The sequence below is a fragment of the Thamnophis sirtalis genome, unplaced genomic scaffold (assembly GCF_051295495.1).
Source record: "Thamnophis sirtalis isolate CommonGarterSnake01/CBP01778 unplaced genomic scaffold, rThaSir2_p1.2 scaffold_5, whole genome shotgun sequence".
Taxonomy (NCBI): domain Eukaryota; kingdom Metazoa; phylum Chordata; class Lepidosauria; order Squamata; family Natricidae; genus Thamnophis; species Thamnophis sirtalis.
Window position 1 is genome coordinate 125083640 of NW_028261385.1, and position 22607 is coordinate 125106246.

The 22607-nt window shown below is 37.7% G+C and overlaps 1 protein-coding gene across 1 annotated transcript in view; it reads right to left on the minus strand.

Moving 5' to 3' along the window:
• Positions 1-22607, minus strand: part of MACROD2 (mono-ADP ribosylhydrolase 2) — a 1059851-nt gene that overhangs the window by 12139 nt on the left and 1025105 nt on the right. Inside the window, exons 16-17 of the mRNA XM_087716844.1 lie at positions 7313-7399; positions 625-693 (exon numbers count right to left, since the gene is read on the minus strand). Of these exons, the coding sequence (XP_087572970.1) occupies positions 632-693; positions 7313-7399 (149 nt within the window). The 3' untranslated portion in view covers positions 625-631. The remainder of the gene's footprint in view (positions 1-624; positions 694-7312; positions 7400-22607) is intronic.

Consider the following 22607-nt stretch of genomic DNA (forward strand, 5'->3'; position numbering starts at 1 on the left):
CCGGTCACATGGGCGGCAAGCCACTCCCACAAAAGAGGCCACACCTACAGAGTAGGTTCGAACAATTTCAAACACGGGCGGGCTAATCTTTTCTAAATGTGGAATCTTCTGTAGGTGTGGGATTTTCATGAGGGGTCTGGTGTTGAAGATCTGGGGAGGGGAGTATTGTGAGTTAGGAGGTTTCCATATCATGATTTATGGGATCTTGCTTCCTGATTGATTTGCCGGTATCAGCTGGCTGTGCATTGTCAATTTCAATTTAAAAAGGGTTTAAGATATTTTTATAACCTTGCACGTAGGTCAGGGAAGACTTTTGTCTGTGGAATGTGTGGAAGGGGGGTATTTCTAGTGTATTTTTTTGGCTAGCAAGAGTTTTTTTTTTTTTTACCTTCCAACACTGAATTTGGGAATTCAAGTCAGATTCATATTTTTAGGCATATTTTGTTTTGCATAGAGATTCCATTAGTTTTCCTAGCTATAACATCTATAAAAATATTACATGTGGAACAGCTGCAATAAAATGGCATGGGGTCTCCAGCTTGAGCAAGACTCTTCCAACTCTGTTATTCTGTATTTTATAAAAAACTATATCATATAATGGAAAGGAAAGATGAATTAACTTACCCTGAGGTTAATTTTCTGTCTGTGATTCTGTAGGCTCTTCTAGGTTTTCAACTTGACTATTCATTTCAACTGAAAACAAAACAGTAAGGTTATTTTTCCGCATTCTTTTTCAGGTCGGCATTCTTTCTGAAATTCAATAATCAAGTTGCTGAATTATTTCATTAACTACATTAGAAGATGTCCAAATCACACTAAAGAAAAATTAATTTGACTGGCTCATTTTAAAAGAAACATTGAAATTATTAATATGAATTTGGAAGTCTTTGGATGTGATTTGAAATTTTAGTGTCATTTTAACATTAGCATTGTATGTAGTAAGCAGCATTGCAATTTTTTATTACGGTATATGCCCTAATAAGATTGTAAACATCTGGCAGTTCCTCATCCTAGATCACAGCAAGATTACCTGAGAATTAACATATATGAATTATGGTTGGTCACACTTAGCCAGATATCTAGACTGGATTTGGCATTTTTATCCACCTATAAAGGTCCTAGGATAGGTACATATATTATTGTTTGATTGTGTTGTATCTTCTCATGATGTGACTTGTTCCAAATAAAACTGCCTTTTGAAAGTGGCTGATGGTGATTTTATCACTGCCAACTGAGTTCAAGTTGTGCTCCAGTTTGGGGGGGATTGTACCTAAGGCACTTATCACTATTGCTGCAATCTCTGATTTCTTTTGCACAATCTTTGTGTTTCTATTTTTCAAATCTTTCTATTTTGTGATTTTCTCCAGTTCTTTCTCTTTCTCTGGAGACATTAAACTTTCTCTAGTTTAATTATTCTCACAACAGCAGAAAACCACAATTACTAGTTCTTTAGCTGGTATTGATCTTCATACGCTTTGGGTTCTTTCCCAAAGTGTATTAAGTACACTTGGGAAGTGTTCTTCTGAAAGCAGCTAGGATGTTGTAATGTATCTGCAAAGTGTATGTGTGCATAAAAGCAGTGTGGCCTTTTGCAATTGAGAGATAGACATTTTTGTTAATCCACAGAGTTTCTATTGCTGTTCAAGATTTTTCGGTATGGCATCCAGTGTGCCAATAACCATTGAGAGCATCAAGGCTATGACATAATGTTTTGATTTTCAGATTTTGATACTTTGTGATTATTATAATCTGTTCACAACAGTGTGAAATCACAGCTGCCAGTTTTTTTTAGCTGGTGTTAGCCTTTATATGCATCGAGTGAGTTCTTTCTTATTCTGGTTCACTGCACAGTCAGCCAGATGTTTAGACTAGATTTGGCATTTTTATCTATTTATTGAGACCTTCCCAAAGGCCTGGGATAGGGAGATGTTGTGGTTTGATGATGGTAAAGGTATCATTGCAGGATGCAATTTATTTTTATTTTTAATAATAATATAATAACATCATTTTGCTGATCCCAACCAGGATTTAGTTGCTCTTCATTATATATACAGGTAGCAAAATAATTAACATATAATTTCTTTTATATATTGTGTGAGTATGTGTATGTATTTATTTATGTATGTATGTGTGTGTGTGTGTATGTGTGTGCGTGTGTATCAGGGGTGGGTTTCAACCAGTTCGCGGTGGTCCCTGCGAACCGGTTGGTTGGCGAACCCGGAAGTAAGTAACTTCCGGGAACGGCGAAGGGCACACCCGCCCGCCTGCGCTCCTTACCCGGTTTTGATGAGTTCTGTGCTTCCACGCATGCGCAGGACGCATACAGCGCCTGCGCGATCCTCCAGGAGCAGCTGGAGCATCGCACAGACGCTAGTACGCATGCGTGCACCGCGCGCGTGGACGAGGACGCCGCCGGCCCCGTTCCAACCGAACCGGTTGGAACGGGGCAAGAAACCCCGCTGGTGTGTATGTATGTATGTCTGTACATACACACATACACACACACGTGTGTGTGTGTGTGTGTGTGTATATATATATATATATATATATATATATATATATATATATATATATATATATATATATATATATATATATATATATATATATATATATATATATATACACACACACACACACACACACACACACACATACATATATATATAATCTGCAGAACTGCTATTGAACACTTTATGACTGATATCACTGATGTAGAACTTTATTCAGAGTTGAATTCTATAAGATATCCTAGCAAACTTTTCACTGTACCAACCGCAAAGTGAAACGTCTGTGCTGCTAAAATATGCAGAAATTTTTACCCAGAGAACCAGCACCTGACTGTGAATATGTGTGAAATATAGCAGCAACTCTAGTATCTTAATCAGGAGCATGTTTTCATGGTCGACGTGAGTGCAGTCTTCAACAGTATCAAACTCCGGTGAAGACAACAAACCAATTAGTTTGTTGTTTGATTGTGTTGAAGTATCTTCTCATGATGTGACCTGTTCCAAATAAAACTGCCTTTTGAAAGTGGCTGCTGGTGATTTTATCAGTGCCAACTAAGTTCAAGTTGTGCTCCAGTTCTTTTGGGATTGTACCAAAGGCACTTATCACTATTGCTGCAATCTCTGATTTCTTTTGCACAATCTTTGTGTTTCTATTTTTCAAATCTTTCTATTTTGTGATTTTCTCCGGTTCTTTCTCTTTCTCTGGAGACATTAAACTTTCTCTAGTTTAATTATTCTCACAACAGCAGAAAACCACAATGACTAGTTCTTTAGCTGGTATAAAGAACCATTTGCACCATAAAAAGTAAAGTGCAGATGGGTATTAAAGACAGCTAAAGATATCAAAGATATCACTATAGCTATTAAGGCCCTGCAGGCAGTCATTATTTCAGTCAGGAACCATTTGCTCCTGGCCCTGGAAGTGGACTAACCTGCAGGTGACAATCCATTCTTTTCAAGGATGCCAACTATAGAACTTTAGACACCTAAAGGCCAAAATTCAGTATTTGAGTCAAGCTAATGATTGAATGAGATGTGCTTATAAGGGCAATTACTTTCCACTCTAATTCTGAGCAGAAAAAAAGCAGTGACATTCAAAATGTACTCACATCTTATCCTTTTGAATGAGTATTTCAGGGTAATTTTAATTATAATAGAAAAAATATAATTCTATACATTCTCACTCCTCATAATACATATTATTACAATTTTATAAATGCAATAAATGGCGGTTTTGTTTTGTCTTATTGTGTTTTTTTTTCCTTTGCTGTGTTTTTCCTATTGTTTTTAAAGATCAAAACATTTAATAATTTTTTTAAAAAAAAAAAAAGAAAGAAAGAAATAGCCATAGAGTACTGTGGAGCAAAAGATGAGCTTTCTAGATGATTATGTAATGGACAATATCTGGTCTCTGAGATCTTAATACTACTGAATATATTTTCTTTTGAATTGTTTCTGTAGGGCTGAATGGAATTCTGTATAAAGTCTGAATTATAACAACTTATTCCTATTATACTTCTATGGTTATTCTGTGGGGAAAAAAACTCTTTTTGCACATCTATAGCTGATGCTTGGCATTTCCCTGGAAGGCTCTTGACTGGAAGTTTTGAAATTGCCTGAATAAATTCACACCTGAACAAAATATTTGAAAAATAAGAGACAATGGAAAAAAATTAATATGCTTGTCATATGCTATGAAGCAAATCTGCTTCTGACTCACTGTTGTCATACCAATATACTAGCAAATATTCTGTTGAATTGCTTGTGAATTATTCATCTATGTTTTACTTCCACACTTGCTAGATTAAACCACTTACTGCAGTAGCACAGACATTTTCAAACTTAAATGAAACTGCTCTTTCTATAGATATGCAGAGAAATAATTCTGTGTCAAAACTGATCCCTGTATTTCAGGTCAAACATTTTACTTGCTTGTATTTTCTTCCTACTTATGGAATTAAATCAATACATACTTAGTTAGAAAAAAAAATAGCTGCAGATGATGATAATCTATCCTTGATGTTAAATTTGATTGAACACGTTAGTTCATTCATTATTTGTGAGCAGTGTGGTGGCCTAAGGCTGAAGATGCTTGCTTCCCATTTGGAAGGTTGAGAGTTCAATCCTAGATAGAGGCAGATTTTTCTCTCTCAGGGTGCAAAGAGAAAATATCTGCTGTGAACTCCACATAGGCATCTGGAAGGGAATATGGCCAATAAATGCTCAGATCCATTCAGTCACTCCTATTCTACCCCAAATTAGGGGAGAAAAGGATTGTAAAAAGAAAAAGAAGTTCATTCTTTACTAGTATGATCCAAAAAAAATGGAAGTCTTTCCCCCATCAATGATAAAACCAAACTTCACAGGAAATCAAATAGGTTCACAACTTGTGCTATGCTGTAACATTCTCCTTCTCCAATGAATTAATTTATATTATACTTCCTAATAATGATATTGATGATGAGAGAATGTTGTATGGTGGCTACCCAAAATGGTAAGCTTGGCATTGCAGTCTTTCATCAGTTCAGATAAGATACCACTCATCTAAGACTCAGAAAGATGTGGTTTGACTTCCCCAAGACTTGGGACTAAGCAGATGATGTGCCCCCTACCTACTTATCTTTCAATCCTGCTGGCCATTCACAGTTGAAGGTGCTGATTTTGCATCTAGGCTACATTTCATACAACACACTAGGCCCCTCTTTTTGGTGGTATGTTTACGGCTCAATGTAGTGCACACAGTCTTGTGTTAATTTCCCACACTGAATAAAATGTCCAGGGTGAATGACAACCAATCTGTGCCCCTCTTGCTATGCACAACACAAAACTCTTCTGTTCTCTTGAGGCAGGAAATTATTTGAACCAACTGAGAGGTGGTGGATAGAAAGGGAAGTGAGATTTTGCTGGGAATATAGGAAACTGGCTATTATTTGATTCCTTTTGTGTACTCAGGTTGCAATGCAAATTCAAACATACAAAGTTTGGGTCATGACATCATGACAGACAATTCCTTATCTTGATGTCATCATGCTTAGAAACAGATGCCTATGGTAGAAAATGAGGCAAATGTATTAGCCATTATCAGTGAAGTTCATAATCTAAAAGAAATGGGTATTGATGATACCGGACTGCTTGGTTAAGAATCCTTTCATTATCTGATAAATGTCTATCACAATTTGTTTTTCACGTTGTTAGCGTAAGGGAATCTGTAATGAAGCATTGTTATATGGATTTTTTTAAAAAAATACAGATCCAAAGACATAACTAAAAAAAGCGAATAAGAGGAGGCATAGATTGAAGCTTGCGAGTGATTTATTCAAATCCTTTAGTCAGAAATAGCAACAGGGTTAGGGTTAGGCAGTGGTGGGATTCCAAATGTTTTCCTACTGGTTCTATGAGAGAGCTCTTGAGCGCGTAGCACTCAAAGACAACCCTTGGTATCAGCACTGGTGAGCTGAGGTGTTGTTTAGCTCAGCTGAGGCGCGGCAATCCACTCTGCTGCACGAATCAGCTGAGCTAAAAACAAGGGACTATAGGACAGGAAATGACGGGGGTGGGGCCACTTCTCCGAACTACTCAAAATTTATGTTGCCGGTTTACCCAAACCGGTCCGAATCAGCTGAATACCATTTCTGGGGTTAGGGTTAGAAATGTTGGTATGCACAGGATAAAAAAAGAGAAGGCAGTAGAGCAAATCCATGTCAACCTTTTCACAGCTCTGTATGTAGTTCTGAAATTATTGTGCATGTTTACTAGAATTTAATATGTACTTATATTGTTGTTTGTTCAGTTGCTGAGTCATATACAATTCTTTGCAACTCCGTGGATCACAGCATGCCAGGTCCCACTATATTCCACTACCTGCCAGAGTCATACCCCTATTTTAATCATACGTTGTTCAATAAATCACAGGATAACCTTATAAACCACATTATGATTGAATTAACCACTGTAGCATGTAATCCATGATTATATCTTAGCATCATTTGTGAACCAAGAGAGTGTGCCTTGTTTTAACCACAGCATACCAGGGAATGGAAATTTAGCCTTTCCCTCCTGTAGACCCTGAAATACATTATCAGATTATGAACATTGTAAGGAAACAGTATTCTTTCTCATTTTCTACTTCTTTGGTTCATGATCCCATCTATTTCTTCTCAAAAAGCCATTTAGTTCTTTATAAAATCCAAAATAGGCAGTTTCACAAAAATGGATGCACACGGCCTGAAGGTGTCTAGCTGCACATCATAATGAACCTTGGTGCCTACACCTCTGTTGTACAGCAAGGCAAACTTAAACAATAAGCCCCAAATGTTGGAACAAATTAATGAAATCTCACTGGGTTTTGTCTGCAGATTTAACGCTGACATATAAAGGTGACTAAAGGGAAGGTTGACGTTCTCTACATTCAGTTGGTGCTAATTTTTTAATTCCATCACCTTGACTAGCGATGGACTTGTTCACAGAGTGGGTCGGGGAGGCAAGAGAGAACAAAGGCATGAAATGAACTGCTTTTGTGTGCATTTGCTTTACAGTTGAGTTCCCTGTGGCAGTGGAATTTTTGGCTTAGGCAAATTAGTGTCAGTCCCATGCTTGAGTGCTCAGGCCTGAATCCCATTGAAAGTTCAATTGCATAAGTGAGGGCAGTAGAGCATTTCTTGTGCTTCACAGCTGGGAAGGCTGGTGGCTTGCATAAATCCACACTTTTTGCAGAGTGCCTTTGAACGAGGCGAGATCATACTCTAAGAAAGGGAGGTGTTCGCTGCCTGCACCCTTTTTTCAAAAGGTCTTGGGAAGCTTACCATCAATACTTGAAATGTTTTCTGTATCGCATTGCCCTTCAGGCTGCATGGAATCGATCACCTGCTCTCCTTTCTCTTCTTCTGCACCTTCAGAAAAGACAATAGAGGAGAATAGCAGATGAACATGGGTGATGTCTGGTTAATGGTCCATTTGGTTTCATTGTTATTTTCCATCAGCTCTCTGAATGCCAGGAGAGTGTTGGCTATTCAGGAAAAGATGAGAGCGACTCCCCGAAAGGATTGTGAAGGAGGCCAGATTTCAAAAGAAATTTCTTCAAAAGTCTTTTGCAGGGGGCAGGATTGAGACTTTCATCAGAGCCTGGATTTTGGTTTGTATTGCCAGATTTTCTTTTCCAAGTGTCTCTGAAAAATCTTTTTATAACCACCACTGTTATCACCACAATCATCATGACCACCACGAGAACTGTCCAATTGCAAAAGACAGTGTTACTTGGAAGAGCTTATATCCTGTGACAATACCGTAAATACCATCAAACAGCAGCTGGCTATCTCAGGTCTTTGAGAAGGACTCGATAAGTGGATAAAAGTGCCAAATCCATTCTGAACAACTGGCTGACTGTATGACTTATCCCAATAATAAACCCAAAATGGGGACCTAATCAAGTTTTGAAAAGTTTCCACTCTGGAACATTCTAAATACTACCTGTTCAGGGGTGGGTTCCAGCCCGCACTACTTCTGGTTTGCTCTTGTGCGCGCTTTCCGAGCACGTGCAGTGCAATTAAAATTGTTCTGCACATGCACAGAACTGAAAAACAAGATGGTGGCACTGATGGTGCAGACTGGCAAACCAGTTCGGGGGTGTGGCAGGCCTGGGTGGCTGCCGGTTCCAGCGACCCAAGTCGCCAAACCACCATTGTACCTGTTCCTGAAAAGCCTGCCTCCTTAGCTGCCACATGCAACCTGGAATTTACATGTAAATTCCAGGCACTCGGCATTTTGGGATTTCCTGTGCCTCAGGTTGTTCGGGAACTTTGATTGAAACTCCTAACAAATCTCCAAAATGAGCCATGTAGCCAAAGCCTCCTTCATGCTTTTGGCTTCATACCTTGCTCTTTCCCAATGTTATGATTTCAGATTTTTAAGAGACCAATTGCTAGCTGATTTCCATGATGGCTCTTCCCTATTTTATGACAAATGTAAAGCATGGCATGCCTACCCAATGGCTGAGCTATAGAAGTTAAGCAATTGGTTGCTAAGCAATCATCAGAATTTAGGAAGAGGGAAGCCGTTGCGGTGATTGAACATTTCAAAACATCCGTCTTTAAACACAAATAATACATTCTTTTCCCACAGGAAGGGCTGCGAAAGTATTGAAAGAGCCCCAGTTCCTCGCATCAAGCAAAGGATAATCATGAGGAAGCAGGCAGGAGGAAGTGAAACTGAGAATGCCCATTCTTAAATAAATCAGCCATTAAAAAGGGGCATGTACAAAGATCCATTTTTCCAAGGAGCTCGGAGGGGTAGATTTGACTTTCTCATTCATCCAGCCAAATTTTACCTTCATGAGAACTCCATGAAAATATCTTGATGGGCTTCAGAGTTCAAAGGGGATTTTAAAGTAGGATTCACCCCATTCTAGACTCTACTTTCCATGCTATACATTTATCATCAAGAAAATTAAGGCAATTTAATCAGCAAACTAAATGGCCACAAATGTCTGAAATAATTGGGGGGAAATCTGAATTTACTTTAGAGCCATTCAGGGTTCTTTCGTTTTTATAGATCATTGGACTTCCTTGATCTCACCACCTTTTTGTTAGATTACATATAAATGCCACTATTATTAGGCCTTCTTTTTTAGTGAGCTCCTGAAATGACAACTTAGCATGCATATTAAAATTTCAAGACTTCTCTGGAGAAATCTGTAGGGCAGAGAAAATTTTCCCTTGGCATTTGTTAAACGGCAGTAGGCCTACACCTTCTAAAGTGTTTTCTTCATCACTGTCGTTCACACTTGGAGGATAAAACATCCAGTGTTGAAACATTAGCATTTTTTTCTAAAGGATCTGTCAAGCCAAGGGCCACTGGGTTCATTTAAAGTCATCCACTGAATTTTTATTGTCTATGTGTTTTAATAAAAGCTACTGGGATAGTTAGATGAGAAGCAGTTAAAAGCTCTCACTAGAATCGAAGGCCTTACATCCTCTTATACATTTTTAAAGGTTTGGGCAAGTATGTTTAGATGTGCTTTAATCTAAATGTAACATTGTTAAAGAAGGAAAAAATAAATAGATTTCAGTGTTATTTATTACAGAGGTTCTTCTCGATATTTCTCAGGTAGATTTTTGGGATGCATCCTAAATAGACTAGTGTTACTTTGTGGTAAGTAAATTTAATAATGCATTTAATACTAAATAAAATGATAATAATAAATAATGTCATAGCATCCATGCCTTACTACCGCTTTTTCTGAAAGGTTTCCTGGAAGCCAATCAAAATGGCATGACGTGAGAGATGGTGCTCTCCCATTTTGAGAACACGCAGCAACATCAAGACATTTTGATATCCAGTTATGAGATGTCAGGCAGAACAGAAGCTCGCCTGAAATTCAAAAGCGAATTTGTTAGGACAATTGCATTCCAGTGCTTTGTTTGTTCACAACAAAGGGATCAGGAAGAGAGTGTCTGGCGGCAATCTGAGGAATAATGCTGCAATTTCCCTCTCCCTAGCATTTCTTGGATCATGTGCTCAAGCAACAAATGGTTCAACAAGCCAAAGCTTTCAAATAAAGGTTTATTATAGCAGGGTAGACTTTATCTTGTGTGCCAAACAGCAGTTTCAAAGGCTATGAACTTTCAAGAGTCTTGCATAGCCATGAAACTCTTGAATGAATGAATGAATGAATGAATGAATGAATGAATGAATGAATACACACACACACACACACACACACACACAAACACACACAAGCTGAATACCTGTGTTTCGCTATGAAACTGTGATCAGGTTATGTAATCAGGCTTGATAAATCGATTCGTACAGACTGAAAATTAATGAGTAGTTATGATTCCCCTCTCTCCCTCAGGCATGCCCCATAGAAGCCTCTCTGTCCTCTTCCCCTTCTCTCCCTCAGGCTGTCCCCATTGATCCTCCCCTATTCCCTTCTCTCCCTCAGTCTAACTCCTTAGCATCAGAGTGTTTTTCAGATGGGGAGGGGGAATAGAATGTCTAAACTCCTAGCATGCAGGCCAGATGAGCTATGCACTGGCCACACCCATACCCAAGTGGCAGTTGGAACAGAGTTCTTTTCAGGTGGGGAGAGGGAGTGGAAAGTCTAACTCCTTAGCATCAGAGCTTGTTAATAATACTATAAGACAGTGTTTTTCAACCACTGTGCCGCGGCACACTAGTGTGCCGTGACATAGTGTAAGGTGTGCCGTGGGAAAATTACTTTATATATAGTCAATATAGGCACAGAGTTAAATTTTTTTAACATTTTCTAATGGTGGTGTGCCTCGTGATTTTTTCATGAAAAAAGTGTGCCTTTGCACAAAAAAGGTTGAAAAACACTGCTATAAGAAATACTAATGATCTGATGGTCATTTCAAAAAATCCTTTCTTAGCGAGCACCTAGAAGCCAAGAGGAACATATGTGCCAAATTTCAAGTTTGTAAGCTTTACTGTTCTGGATATTTTGTGATGATGTGTGAGTGGTATGCATCTATCTATCTATCTATCTATCTATCTATCTATCTATCTATCTATCTATCTATCTATCTATCTATCTATCTATCTATCTATCTATCATCTATCTATCTATCTATCTATCTATCTATCTATCTATCTACCTACCTACCCACCCACCCACCCACCCACCCACCCACCCACCCACCCACCCACCCATCCATCCATCCATCTATCTATCTATCTATCTATCTATCTATCTATCTATCTATCTATCTATCTATATCAATATAATCAGTGACTGCATTCCAACCATGGCTTGCTGAACAAGCCAGATGCATGCCAATGTTTTTCATATGAGCAAAGTGATTATATCTTGTTTGTCCAACTGCTTGTTTCTGCCTTCCTTTAGCTGCAGTTGCCTTATCCTCTGCAAATTAGCTCAGGATTGGATGGGGTACAAATAAACAAGGCATCAGCCAGGAATCCACAAGTTAATTCTGTACTCTTATTTATACAGAATGACACAACCCCCTCCCCATCATTTTAATATGTGGATCATTACTTAAAACTAACCATAGCTTCTTCATCCAGTTTTATGTTTGCATCAAGCTAAGCCACAAAATAATCACATTATTAGTTTTGTATGATGTGTGAATCAAATCATAGGATTCTTCCTGTCCCACCTTCAACACCACCATCACCATTAAGTTATCATGAAGGTTAGAAGTGGTAATTTTTACTGGGACATTACTTCTAGCAGTATTAGAAATCATTGGGGGAATAAAGTGCCATGGACCCTGGTCTGATAATGCTGATAATGGGAATCATTTATCATGATTTCTGTAACAGCAATATGAGAAAAAGTTTCAGAAAGAACTATGGAAAGGAATAGCCAGCTACTGTTTTGCCTGCTCTGGTACATCTAACAGTTACTACATAGCAAAGCAACTCAAAATAGTCATGGTTACACAGAGAAGGGCAAAATACCACTATAATAACTAATGCAAGGCATAGGGAATTCCACATGGGAAAGTTAAAAAAGCAAATTCAAAGTTAAATCTTGCATTATAGTGCTGCAGTGGGTGGCAAGCGAAGGATGTTCAATCCATTGGATCAGCAGGTTTTCCATAAAATGAAAACTCTATTTATATAAATCCTCATTTTGTTCATAACGCCTTACCATGTGGGTGGCTATGGAAGGAAGAACAATAGCAGCATTCATTATACTGACATGCATGTGAAACAGGTATTATCCCCAAGCACTTCTTTCCTGCTGTGTAATAAAACTGTGTGCCACCGAGAAATGAGTCCATTTCACATAAACAGGAGAATCTGATCAAAACAAGAAGTGCCTTTCCAAGCATTTTATTCAAAAGGGTTTTTTTCCCCTCCCTCTCTCTCTTTCTCTCCCCCCTGTGCCTTGCTCTCTGCCTTTCAATCTTGATTTCTATTGCTTGGAACACAAACAAGATGCACATTTCAGGAGCTCCACAGCCAGAGATGAGAGATACTAGGATGTATTTTGCAAGATACCACTTTCAATTACCATTTCCAATTGCATTACTGACAGGCTTGATTATCATAAATCTTCATGGCTGTATGATATTTCGAGAAAATCAATAGCTAAGACCAACTATTTTTAAAACTTCAGTGATGTTCTTTCTGCTCCATGGAAAGATTTGCTTACAGACTTCACTATTTTTTAAAAAGAAATATATGTAAATATATCCCATATGCATACAAATAACAAAAATGAAACCTGAAAACACACAATAAGCTTATCTTCTAAGAAAAATGTGATATGGAGTAGATTTTGCAGCAGAATTCTGTTTTAGAAGTTTGAGGGTTAATATCTGTTGTCTGTAAGAAAATATCTAATTTATTTCCTGCTTTCTCTAAATTGTATTGAATCATATAACATAAAAGCTGGAAGTGCACTATTTTTTGTTTCTATCTCTGCTGGAGAAAAGCTTATTGAATTTGTGCTCTGTAGAAATCAGAAGCTGAAACTGATTGTAAATGAACACTTGTCATTATCATTGTACAGTACTGTATAACTTTTAATTATTTGAGATTATTATTTTTTATTACATTTACTCTCTTTGAAAACAAGCAAGAGATTGCTGCAAAGTTTCAGCAAGTAAAAACAAAGGAAGAAAAAAAGAAAGAAAATATAAATGTACACATTCCTTTCCTGACTATGTAAACCAGACTGAAATATGTTTTTACTGAAAGAACTTCTGAGGCTGAAATAGACAATCTCTTCACCCCATTTTAAAATTTTTTGCTATAGTCCGAAATAAATCAACCTCCAGCACTTAAGAAATAGCAATCTAAAAGAAGTATCAGGTTCATCAGCAGATTCTCGAACTGATTATGATTTAGCGCAAGAAAGTGACTTGCTGAAGATTCTAGCAAATCTGAGAAGGATATGAGTGGACAAGATCTCATGCAAAGTCCTGAAAAGACCAGGACCAGAGTCCTGAGCCATCTTGGCTCAGACTATTCTACACTTACAGACAGCCTTCCAATGAGATTTATAACAGTACTGAAGAGAGTAGGCTATTAGAGTAGCTTAGCAGAGCCTATAGCAGGGGTGTCAAACTTGCTTTGTCATGGCAGCATCACGTAACGTATCAGGACTTTTTTCCTCTTTTTCCAGCACTGACGTCTCCATGGTCATGTGGCCGGTATGACTAAATGCCGAAGGCACATGAAACGCTGTTACCTTCCCACCAATGGTGGTTCCTATTTTTCTACTTGCATTTTTACATGCTTTCGAACTGCTAGGTTGGCAGAAGCTGGGACAAGTAACAGAAGCTCACTTTGTTACGTGGCGCTAGGGATTCGAACCACCAAACTGCCGATCTTTCTGATCGAACAAGCCAGTGAACCCTTTAATCTACTAGGCTATTGAGACTTATAGCTATTTAAAACAGCTCTTACCAGAAGATTGTACTTGAAGAGTGCAAGGAGGAGAAAGTGCGTATCTTTCCTCTTTATATGACTGACCTGCATCTATTAATTGCCACTTCTTCCCTAGCCAGTCATATAACAATCTGCATCTTAAATTTGTTTCTCCTAATTAGGCACTACTCTAAAAGAAAAGGGCAGATATTCCTTAAATGACAAGCCAAATTTGTGACCTACAGAAAATAAATGACAAAGGTTTCATAACACCTTAGTTACCTCGACTTGTCTTCTTGCGGGGAATAATTTCTATATCACTGCAATTTTCACTGGACCAAACTGAAGGATATATTTTTATCACATCACTGGTGGATATTTGCTAATATTAATGGAAAACTTTCACATACGTTGTTTCCTGCTGCCTTTTCAATAGCGCTATGATGGTGATGCTAAGACAGAAGTTCTCTGTAATACCGCAGTGATCGCACTTATTTTGACACCCACAGGTGTGTACATTTTTCCTCCTTTTCTCCCCCTTATTAAAAGTATTTTAGTACTTTTATGCTTCTCATTTTTCCCTCTGTATGTAGTTTGAACTGTAAGCTGCCCTACGAGGTGACATGCAAATCTCATTCTAGAATTCTCAAAGAATTCTCAGTGCTAACATGACACCATTCCAAAATTTAAAGAAACACCGAGGAGTTAATGGCTCAGGAAGGCCTGTATAAAAGGATGGATCATTTAAAAGATATTACCCAAACATGAAGCCGACCTGCTGGAAGTGTAAAAAAGTACAAGGGACCTATTATCACATATGGTAGACCTGCCCGGAAACACAAAAATATTGGATAAAAATTTGGAAATGGGTGCAAGAAATTACAGGAGAACAGATAAAATACAAACCCGAAATCTTTCTACTGGGAATAATCAAAGGGAAATATACAAAGAAAATTAAGTACATATTAACACGTCTGCTAACTACAGCTAGAATAGCATTTGCCCAATGCTGGAAACAAAATAATACCCGCTCGGACGAATTAGTGATAAAAAAAAACTTTGGATTGTGCAGAGATGGACAAATTAACACTGAAATTAAAAGATAAAGAAGAGTCAGAATATTATGAAATTTGGAACAATTGGTACAAATGGCTGCAAAACAGGAACAAAATTAATTAAGTCAAAAAACAATATATATAAATATATATAGAACTGTATATAAAGTGTGTAAATATAGAAGCAAAATATTATATACATGTACAGGTATGATGACATAACAATGTTGATGTAATGACTGTAAGGTGGTGTAGAAGGGGAAAAATAATTAAAAAATCTGTCGATAAAAGATATTATCTAAAATGTAATATCGGGCTGCAGAATGGAAACTGAGCCACAACATGGATCCCACTACAGAGAAGGCTAAATCTTAATGCTTTTGTGTCACCCCCAAACACCAGTTTTCCTGAATACTGTAGATACCTGGGAGGTTGATATAATTGAATTCGTTATTTAAACTAAGCTGTCTTCAGTTGCTGAGGGCAACAAAACATTCTGAATTTGGCTCAATAGCAGACTAGCAGTTAGTTAAACCTCAGTACACCCCACTCAGAAAGATGCAACACTTATTGATAGCTTCCAGGGCAGCTCTAAGGACAGCTTCAGGCAGAGCCCCTTGTGGTAATCTGATTACCACAAGTTCCAAGTGCTACATCTCCAAGCAAACTTATAGTCAGCATTACTACAGTCCTAAAAAGGATGTATAAAAAGTATTTCCTCTTGTTCTCAGGATTAGAAACTCCTGACGTATATAATTTCCATCCAACTGGGATTCCACTTCAGTTTATTGCCATGCAGCCAATCTATCATGGTGCACAAGCACTGCGTTAGATTATATTATAGGTTCTCCTGATTCAGATGCTATAGAGAATTAGATCTGAAAATCATTAGCAAAATTGTGACTCCTAATTCCAAATCTCCCAGTGGCCATACCCATTAGAAGCAGGATAACAACATCAAGATTTTGATAGTCAAAATCCCCCAGTGTTATTTTATGGAATCTGTTTCTTAGACAGTGGAGGGAGCTGCAGAGCAAGACTCCCAATGTTTAATCCATGGACTTGATTCAGGTGAATATCATACTAACTGTATGAATATCATACTAATAGAATACCATACTAAGAATATCATACAGCCATTGAGAGAACATGTTAGACTAGTAAAACTTCACTCCTTCTAGATTCCACCTATGACCTTCTCCATTAAGATCATCCAACCAGATGACAAAAACCATCTTTCAGCAATGCTAGTAATTGCACCCTCAGTCTTTCTTTTATTTTACCTTAAAAAGGAGGTGTTTTCAGAGGTTAAAAAAACAAACACACTATCCCACAATGATACATTCACTATACTGTAAGTGATAGAGCCGAGGTGGCGCAGTGGTTAGAGTGCAGTACTTCAGCTGACTGACTTCATCTGCAGTTCAGCGGTTCAAATCTCACCGGCTCAAGGTTGACTCAGCCTTCCATCCTTCCGAGGTGGGTAAAATGAGGACCCAGATTGTTGTTGGGGGCAATATGCTGACTCTGTAAACTGCTTAGAGAGGGCTGAAAGCCCTATGAAGCGGTATATAAGTCTAACTGCTATTGCTATTGCTATAATATTACCATGTTTGCCCACATCTTTGTGACAAGCTGAAACAGATCCTGCAAATCAAGATAAGATCTTGGGTTGGATACCTTGCTTGGACCTGTAACAATGGCAGCGTTTAAGTCATGAAGATGAGTGATTTCATCCTCAAAATTTGATAGAATATAGAACACTATATTCATACAGTTAAAAAAATGCTGGACAGTTATTCAAGAATATGATGGTGACAGCAGCACTATTAAACTCTATGCTCTATGCTGCCCTCACTGCCATGCAATACTGAGAAACATGTACTAATGCATGTTCTATCAGACTTGTTTTAATTGCAGTGCATAGCAATGTAGCTTTTAGCCTTAATTTAAGTTACCATGAGCCATAGGAACCATTCAATCTATCTTTGTCTCAAAATCAATTAGCAATAGCATATTATTAGCATTTGCTAATCGATAAGGTTACCTGCAGGTAAAAAACTTTAAGAACAAAGCATACATTTCATAGGGCCACTGAATGGTACTTAATTGTTTGCATATGTATGTGAATGTATATGTATACATATATGCATACATGCACCCATAAATCAACCACAAACACAATGTATCTCCACAGTTCCAGCCAGTGATGGATTGTTGCCAGTTTGGCCTGGATTCGGTGAACCGGTAGTAGCAGTGGCGGGAGACTCCTCCCACCTGCCCAGATGTTTCTGCGTATTCGTGAGAGTCCACCCGAACCGGTTGTAGAATAATTGGCAACCCCCCTCTGGTTCCAACTGATAATATTTCACCTTGATCAAGCACTGACTTTTGAGAGCAGAGAAAGATGAAAAGGGAAAGGAATGAATTGAATGAGAACTGAACTTATGGTAACCTAAACTTGTCTATTTCAGTAGCAACTAAGTACTGGATTTTGGGAAGGAGGCACCAATGTCATGATGTCACAACATGCGGTCTCAATAGTCCGAGACCGCCATTGACATTTTTGCCACTGGATGGTCCATTGAGACCTAAACCATCCCGTAGAGATGGTGATCAGGAAGATGAAGCCTTGCTGGTCTCAGGGACATTGCAAAGTCCCTGATCGACCCAAGGGAAGTGCTTCAAGCTGGTGGTAAACAGGCAGCCCCCAGACTGATGAAGTCAGGATGGCTCCGGAAGGAAGGAAGTGAAAAAAGTGAGTCCATTTGGTGAGGTATTTTTTCTATTTTGCGAAAGACTGCCCAAAGAAAATTTGGCTTTTTTAAAAAGCCAAATTAGATCCTTAAACAAAAGACTTGAGCAGTGAAATTAATCCTAATTGGATTGTTTTGGAATGCTTTTTTTTTTCTTTGTAACTATTCTTTGTGGATTGAGGTGCTCACAACGTTTCTTATTTCTCCTCTTAAAGTGAACGGATTGATTTTTTTTTCTTCTGCTTTTTGCTGCTTTAATTCTTGACATCTGGATTAAAACTTTCCTTTTTATTTTAACAATTCTTCCTATTACTTGTTATTAAAAGAAAGCTGAAGAACTTTGTTCCCTATAAGCAGAGATAAATATTATAAAGTGAAAAGTAGCAACACTGACACTTGGATGTCAGAGGCTGGAGTTTTTGAAACAACATATCTCTTCTCTTTCCTTCTTTGATTTCACTTACTTTGTAGCTGAAGGGTTTGCAACTTGTTTACAGAAACTGATAAAGAGCCAAGGATATGAATTGTTTTCACAGGTGCCTTTGAGAACTATTTTGGCAGGGGAAAGAAATGGGGGGGAACCCAGAACCCTTCTCCTTTGAAGAGCATAAAAGAACTTGTGTTTAAGTCAACCTAAAATAAAAAAATAAAAGAGGCCTGGAAGGCTAGAGTGGCACTGGCTGTTAGTTTTTTTTCTTTTTTCTTTCCTTCTTTTTTGGAAACATGGATCAATATTCAGATGAGGAAACCTTAAAATTCCAAAATATCTTGGCTGGCATTCAAAATCTATTGGAAGGATATGGGAGAATTGAGAAGAAGTTGGAAAGACTAGTCTTCCTCACAGCAAAAGATGATCGGGTTGGAGCCCCAAAAATTAAAGGAGAGAATGAAGATATAGAAGATAAAGACAAGACAATGGATGAATTTATTAATGGAGCAAATGTGGGTGAAAGTGGAAAGAAGGGAATATGGAAAAGGGAATTCAACAAATTGGAGCTCTACCCCAGATTCCAAGATACAGAAGAAAAAAAAATGGTAATGATGATGGACTTAAGAAGAGACATTTTTTCAGAAGCAAGATTGACAACCAAAGATAAGCTAATTTTAGTAGCAGCTGGAGGGCAACGAGATTACCTGAGAGATACTTCAAGCAACGAAGTGCGGAGAGAAGTCTATAAAAACCTTATAAGGGAGATAAAAAGAAGACTGACACCACAATTGGCAAAAGAGATAAAATTGTTTTGTTACTAGAAAAATACAGGTTGACAATGAAAGCTGATAATAAAAAAATAGTTGATTTTGGTGATCAATAAGTAGGTAACTCTTAGATTGTTTTGGATTGTTATTAAATGTTTATTTGTTAACAAATAATTAACTATAATAATAATAATGAAATGATTGTGATATATAGCTTAGTGATATATACATGTACTGGCAAACTAGTAAAAGAAATTTGGATATAAATTGCAAATTGTGGCTTGGGAAAAAGACCTATAAATTTTATTAACAAATTTTTATGTAGATCTTGTCAAAAAGGTGTAATTATTTTTTTTTGGGGGGGGTCTGGCGAGAGGAGATGGGACATAAATAGTAAATGATTTTTAGCCAATTATAACAACAACAAGGGAATGTCAATGGACATTATTGAATAATATATACATGTATGGTATTGGCAAAAGTAACTTGGATATAAATTCTAAACAGTGAGTTGGGGGGAAAGGGGGGAAGGTTTAGAAACTTTATTAATTGACTTTTACTTAAAAGATTCATAAAGATGTAATGTTATTGGAGGATTTTTTGAAATAGCTAATGAATGCCATTATGTGCTTGTGCCTTTAAGTATGAATGATTTGAGGTAAAAGGATGTTCAAATAATTGTAGTCAAATGAGAATTGTGGTACATTGATAGTAAGATATACAAAGATTTTTGATTTAAAGTGTATAAAGCCGCCCGGAGTCCTTCGGGATTGGGCGGCCTATAAATTTATTAAATACTAATACTAATTAAATACTAATCTAATATGAACTATAAGTAATGACTGTGGAAGAAATGCACGAAAGTTATCTGTAACCAATCGACACACTTTCTACAAGATGTAATGAAGGATGATTCTTTTTTTGTGTTTTTGTTCAATTAAAATTAAAATAAAACTTTTTCAAAAAAAGTACTGGATTTTGGAGACCTGCATAATTCTTAAAGAATGGAGACATTCATGAAACAATCCTGTCATATTTAAATAGCACATTGACTTTTGGAACTAAATACTGTATGCATATTGAGGTTTTCTGTTTGATCATTCTGTAGGGTGATAAAAACTCGTTTGTTGCCAAAAGGAAGAACTAGAGAATCTAGGTAAGGGCTGAGCACTCAAACATTAAACTCACTGGTCCCTGTTTTGCCCAGAATTCTTTGTATTCCAGGCTATAAAAATGGGGACCAGGGATAATGGCTATCCACCATTTGTTTATTTCTACCAAGACCTGCATGGGGAAACCATATAATTGAACAAAGAAACCAGCAAAATTAGCTTCATAAAATCAGATAAATAATAAACTTCAACTTACTTTAAGAGTAATGAGATTACTGCCTGGAGTTTGGCTTGGAAGCTGAAATGCTAAAAAACTCACTGCTAAAGCGCAAATTTTGGAGCTTTGCAGCAACCAGAAAAAGCACAACCCCACTGAAATAGCACCTTCTTCTATTTAGTGCAAGAACTTTTGGAAGGAAGTAAAGGTTGTATGACACTTTACAGTCTTTTTGTCATTTTAAGGACTGAATGTTAAAGATGTAATTTACATTGGTACTCAGCACCAAAGAATTGAGCTTTTGAACTCTGGTGCTAGAGAAGACTCCTGCGAGTTGCTTGGACTGCAAGGTGATCAAACCGGTCAGCCCTAGAGGAGATCAACCCTGACTGCTCTTTAGAAGGCCAGATCCTGAAAATGAAACCCAAATACTTTGGCCATCTAATGAGAAGGAAGGACTCACTGGAGAAGAGTCTAATGCTGGGAAAGATTGAGGGTAAAAGAACAACGGGACAACAGAGAATGAGAGGGCTGGATGGAGTCATCGAAGCAGTAGGCTTTAGGCATTAAATTGATTCTGGGGGATGGTAGAGGACAGGAAGGCCTGGAAGAACATTGTCTATGGGGTTGCAATGAGTCAGACACAACTTTGCAACTAACAATAAATCAATTTGCCTTGGAAGTTAACCCAGAGCAATAGCCTAAAGTTGGAGAAGGTGTTTACCACAATAAAGCATTGTGTACCATTGCTTGCTATGCCATCATGTATCTAATCCTGTGTGTGTGTGTTTGTGTGTGTGTGTGTGTGTGAGAGAAGAAACATGTTTCGCTATCTTTATATATTTTCTATATTTTTTCTATTTCACATATATTTCCGGATATTTTCATGACTATGGAGTACATGCAATTGCCACCAATGATTTTTGGGGGAATCTGAAGGCAGCCATCTTAATTCACCTAAATTGGGTGCATGAGTAGTGCTATGATTCTTTATCGTTCTGAGTAAAAAAACAAGATAACTACCAGGCATTAAGGGAACCACTGTTATGTCACAGAATGATTCACTTCTAAGCCACTGCATTCTAGGAAGATTAAGAAGATTGATGACCGATTAGATGGCACTCTCTCAATGATTTCTTCAATCTCGTAGCTGGTTCTAATGTAAAAAGAACAAAACCCTTCTTGAATCTATAATCCATTTCACCGAAAATCTTGAATATGGGAGAATATAAGCAAGTGGTTAAGGAATTAAAACGGCTGGCCAATTGAAGAATCCTTAATTAATTGTCTACTTCAGATTAATACCCTACAAAGAAGGGCAAAACAAGTAATCAATGCTGTAGACACTGAAGCTAAGCAAAATTCAGTGAGGAATATCTTCTCATTGTGAATATCCATAGACTTGGAAGCATGCTGCAGAATGTTAGACCTTCCATTCATTCTTTTAATTAAATAAACTCTTCCATTGTGTATAAGAGCCAAAAAAACAGATCAGCCATTGGCCATTAATTGTAAGAATTGGAAAATATTTTCTTTCCTGAAGCTGGGAATAGCTTTGCTGCTCAAGAAAGTAGGCTTATAAATGTCTATCATAGCTAGGTGATTTTTCAGCTGGCTTGAATTTTGTAAAAAATGTGAAGACAAAGGGCAATTTGAAAGTGAGGGAAACCACATCCAAATAACCACAAGTAACTGGCACCATTACATAAACACCTTCTTATTAAAATAATGTATAAGTGCTGTTATAAGGTAAAGGTAAAGTTTCCCCTGCACATTCATGCTAATTTTTTCCAGATCTAGGGGGCGGTGCTCATCTTTGTTTCTAAGTCGAGGAGCCAGCACTGTTCAAAGAAGTCTCTGTGATCATGTGGCCAGCATGACTAAATGCCGAAGGCGCACGGAGCGCTGTTTACCTTCCCACCAAAGGTGGCTCCTCTTTTTCTACTTGCATTTTTATGTGCTTTCAAACTGCTAGGTTGGCCGAAGCTGGGACAAGTAACAGGAGCTCACTCCATTATGCAGCACTAGAGATTTGAACCGCCGAACTGTCGACCTTCTGATTGACAAGCTCAGCATCTTAGCCACTGAGACCATAGTGCTATTATAGGCAAGGCTAATTCAATCCACAATGACTAGCAGATATGATATGTGATAAGCCTCTTGCTGTGCAACCTCACACAATCCTTTCTAGGTATAAAATTTTAATTATTTAAAAAGCAGTGAGTTATACTCCTGAATAATTGGTAATGGCCATTTCTCAAATCTCTTTCAGAGTTTCCTCTTCTTACAGCAATTCATTTAAAGGAGAAATCACCTCTTCTTCTTTATGTAAGGCCTTATTTCCATTCTAATGCTTTCTAAATAACTTATTTAATACTGTTTGAGTACTAGCCAAATAAACC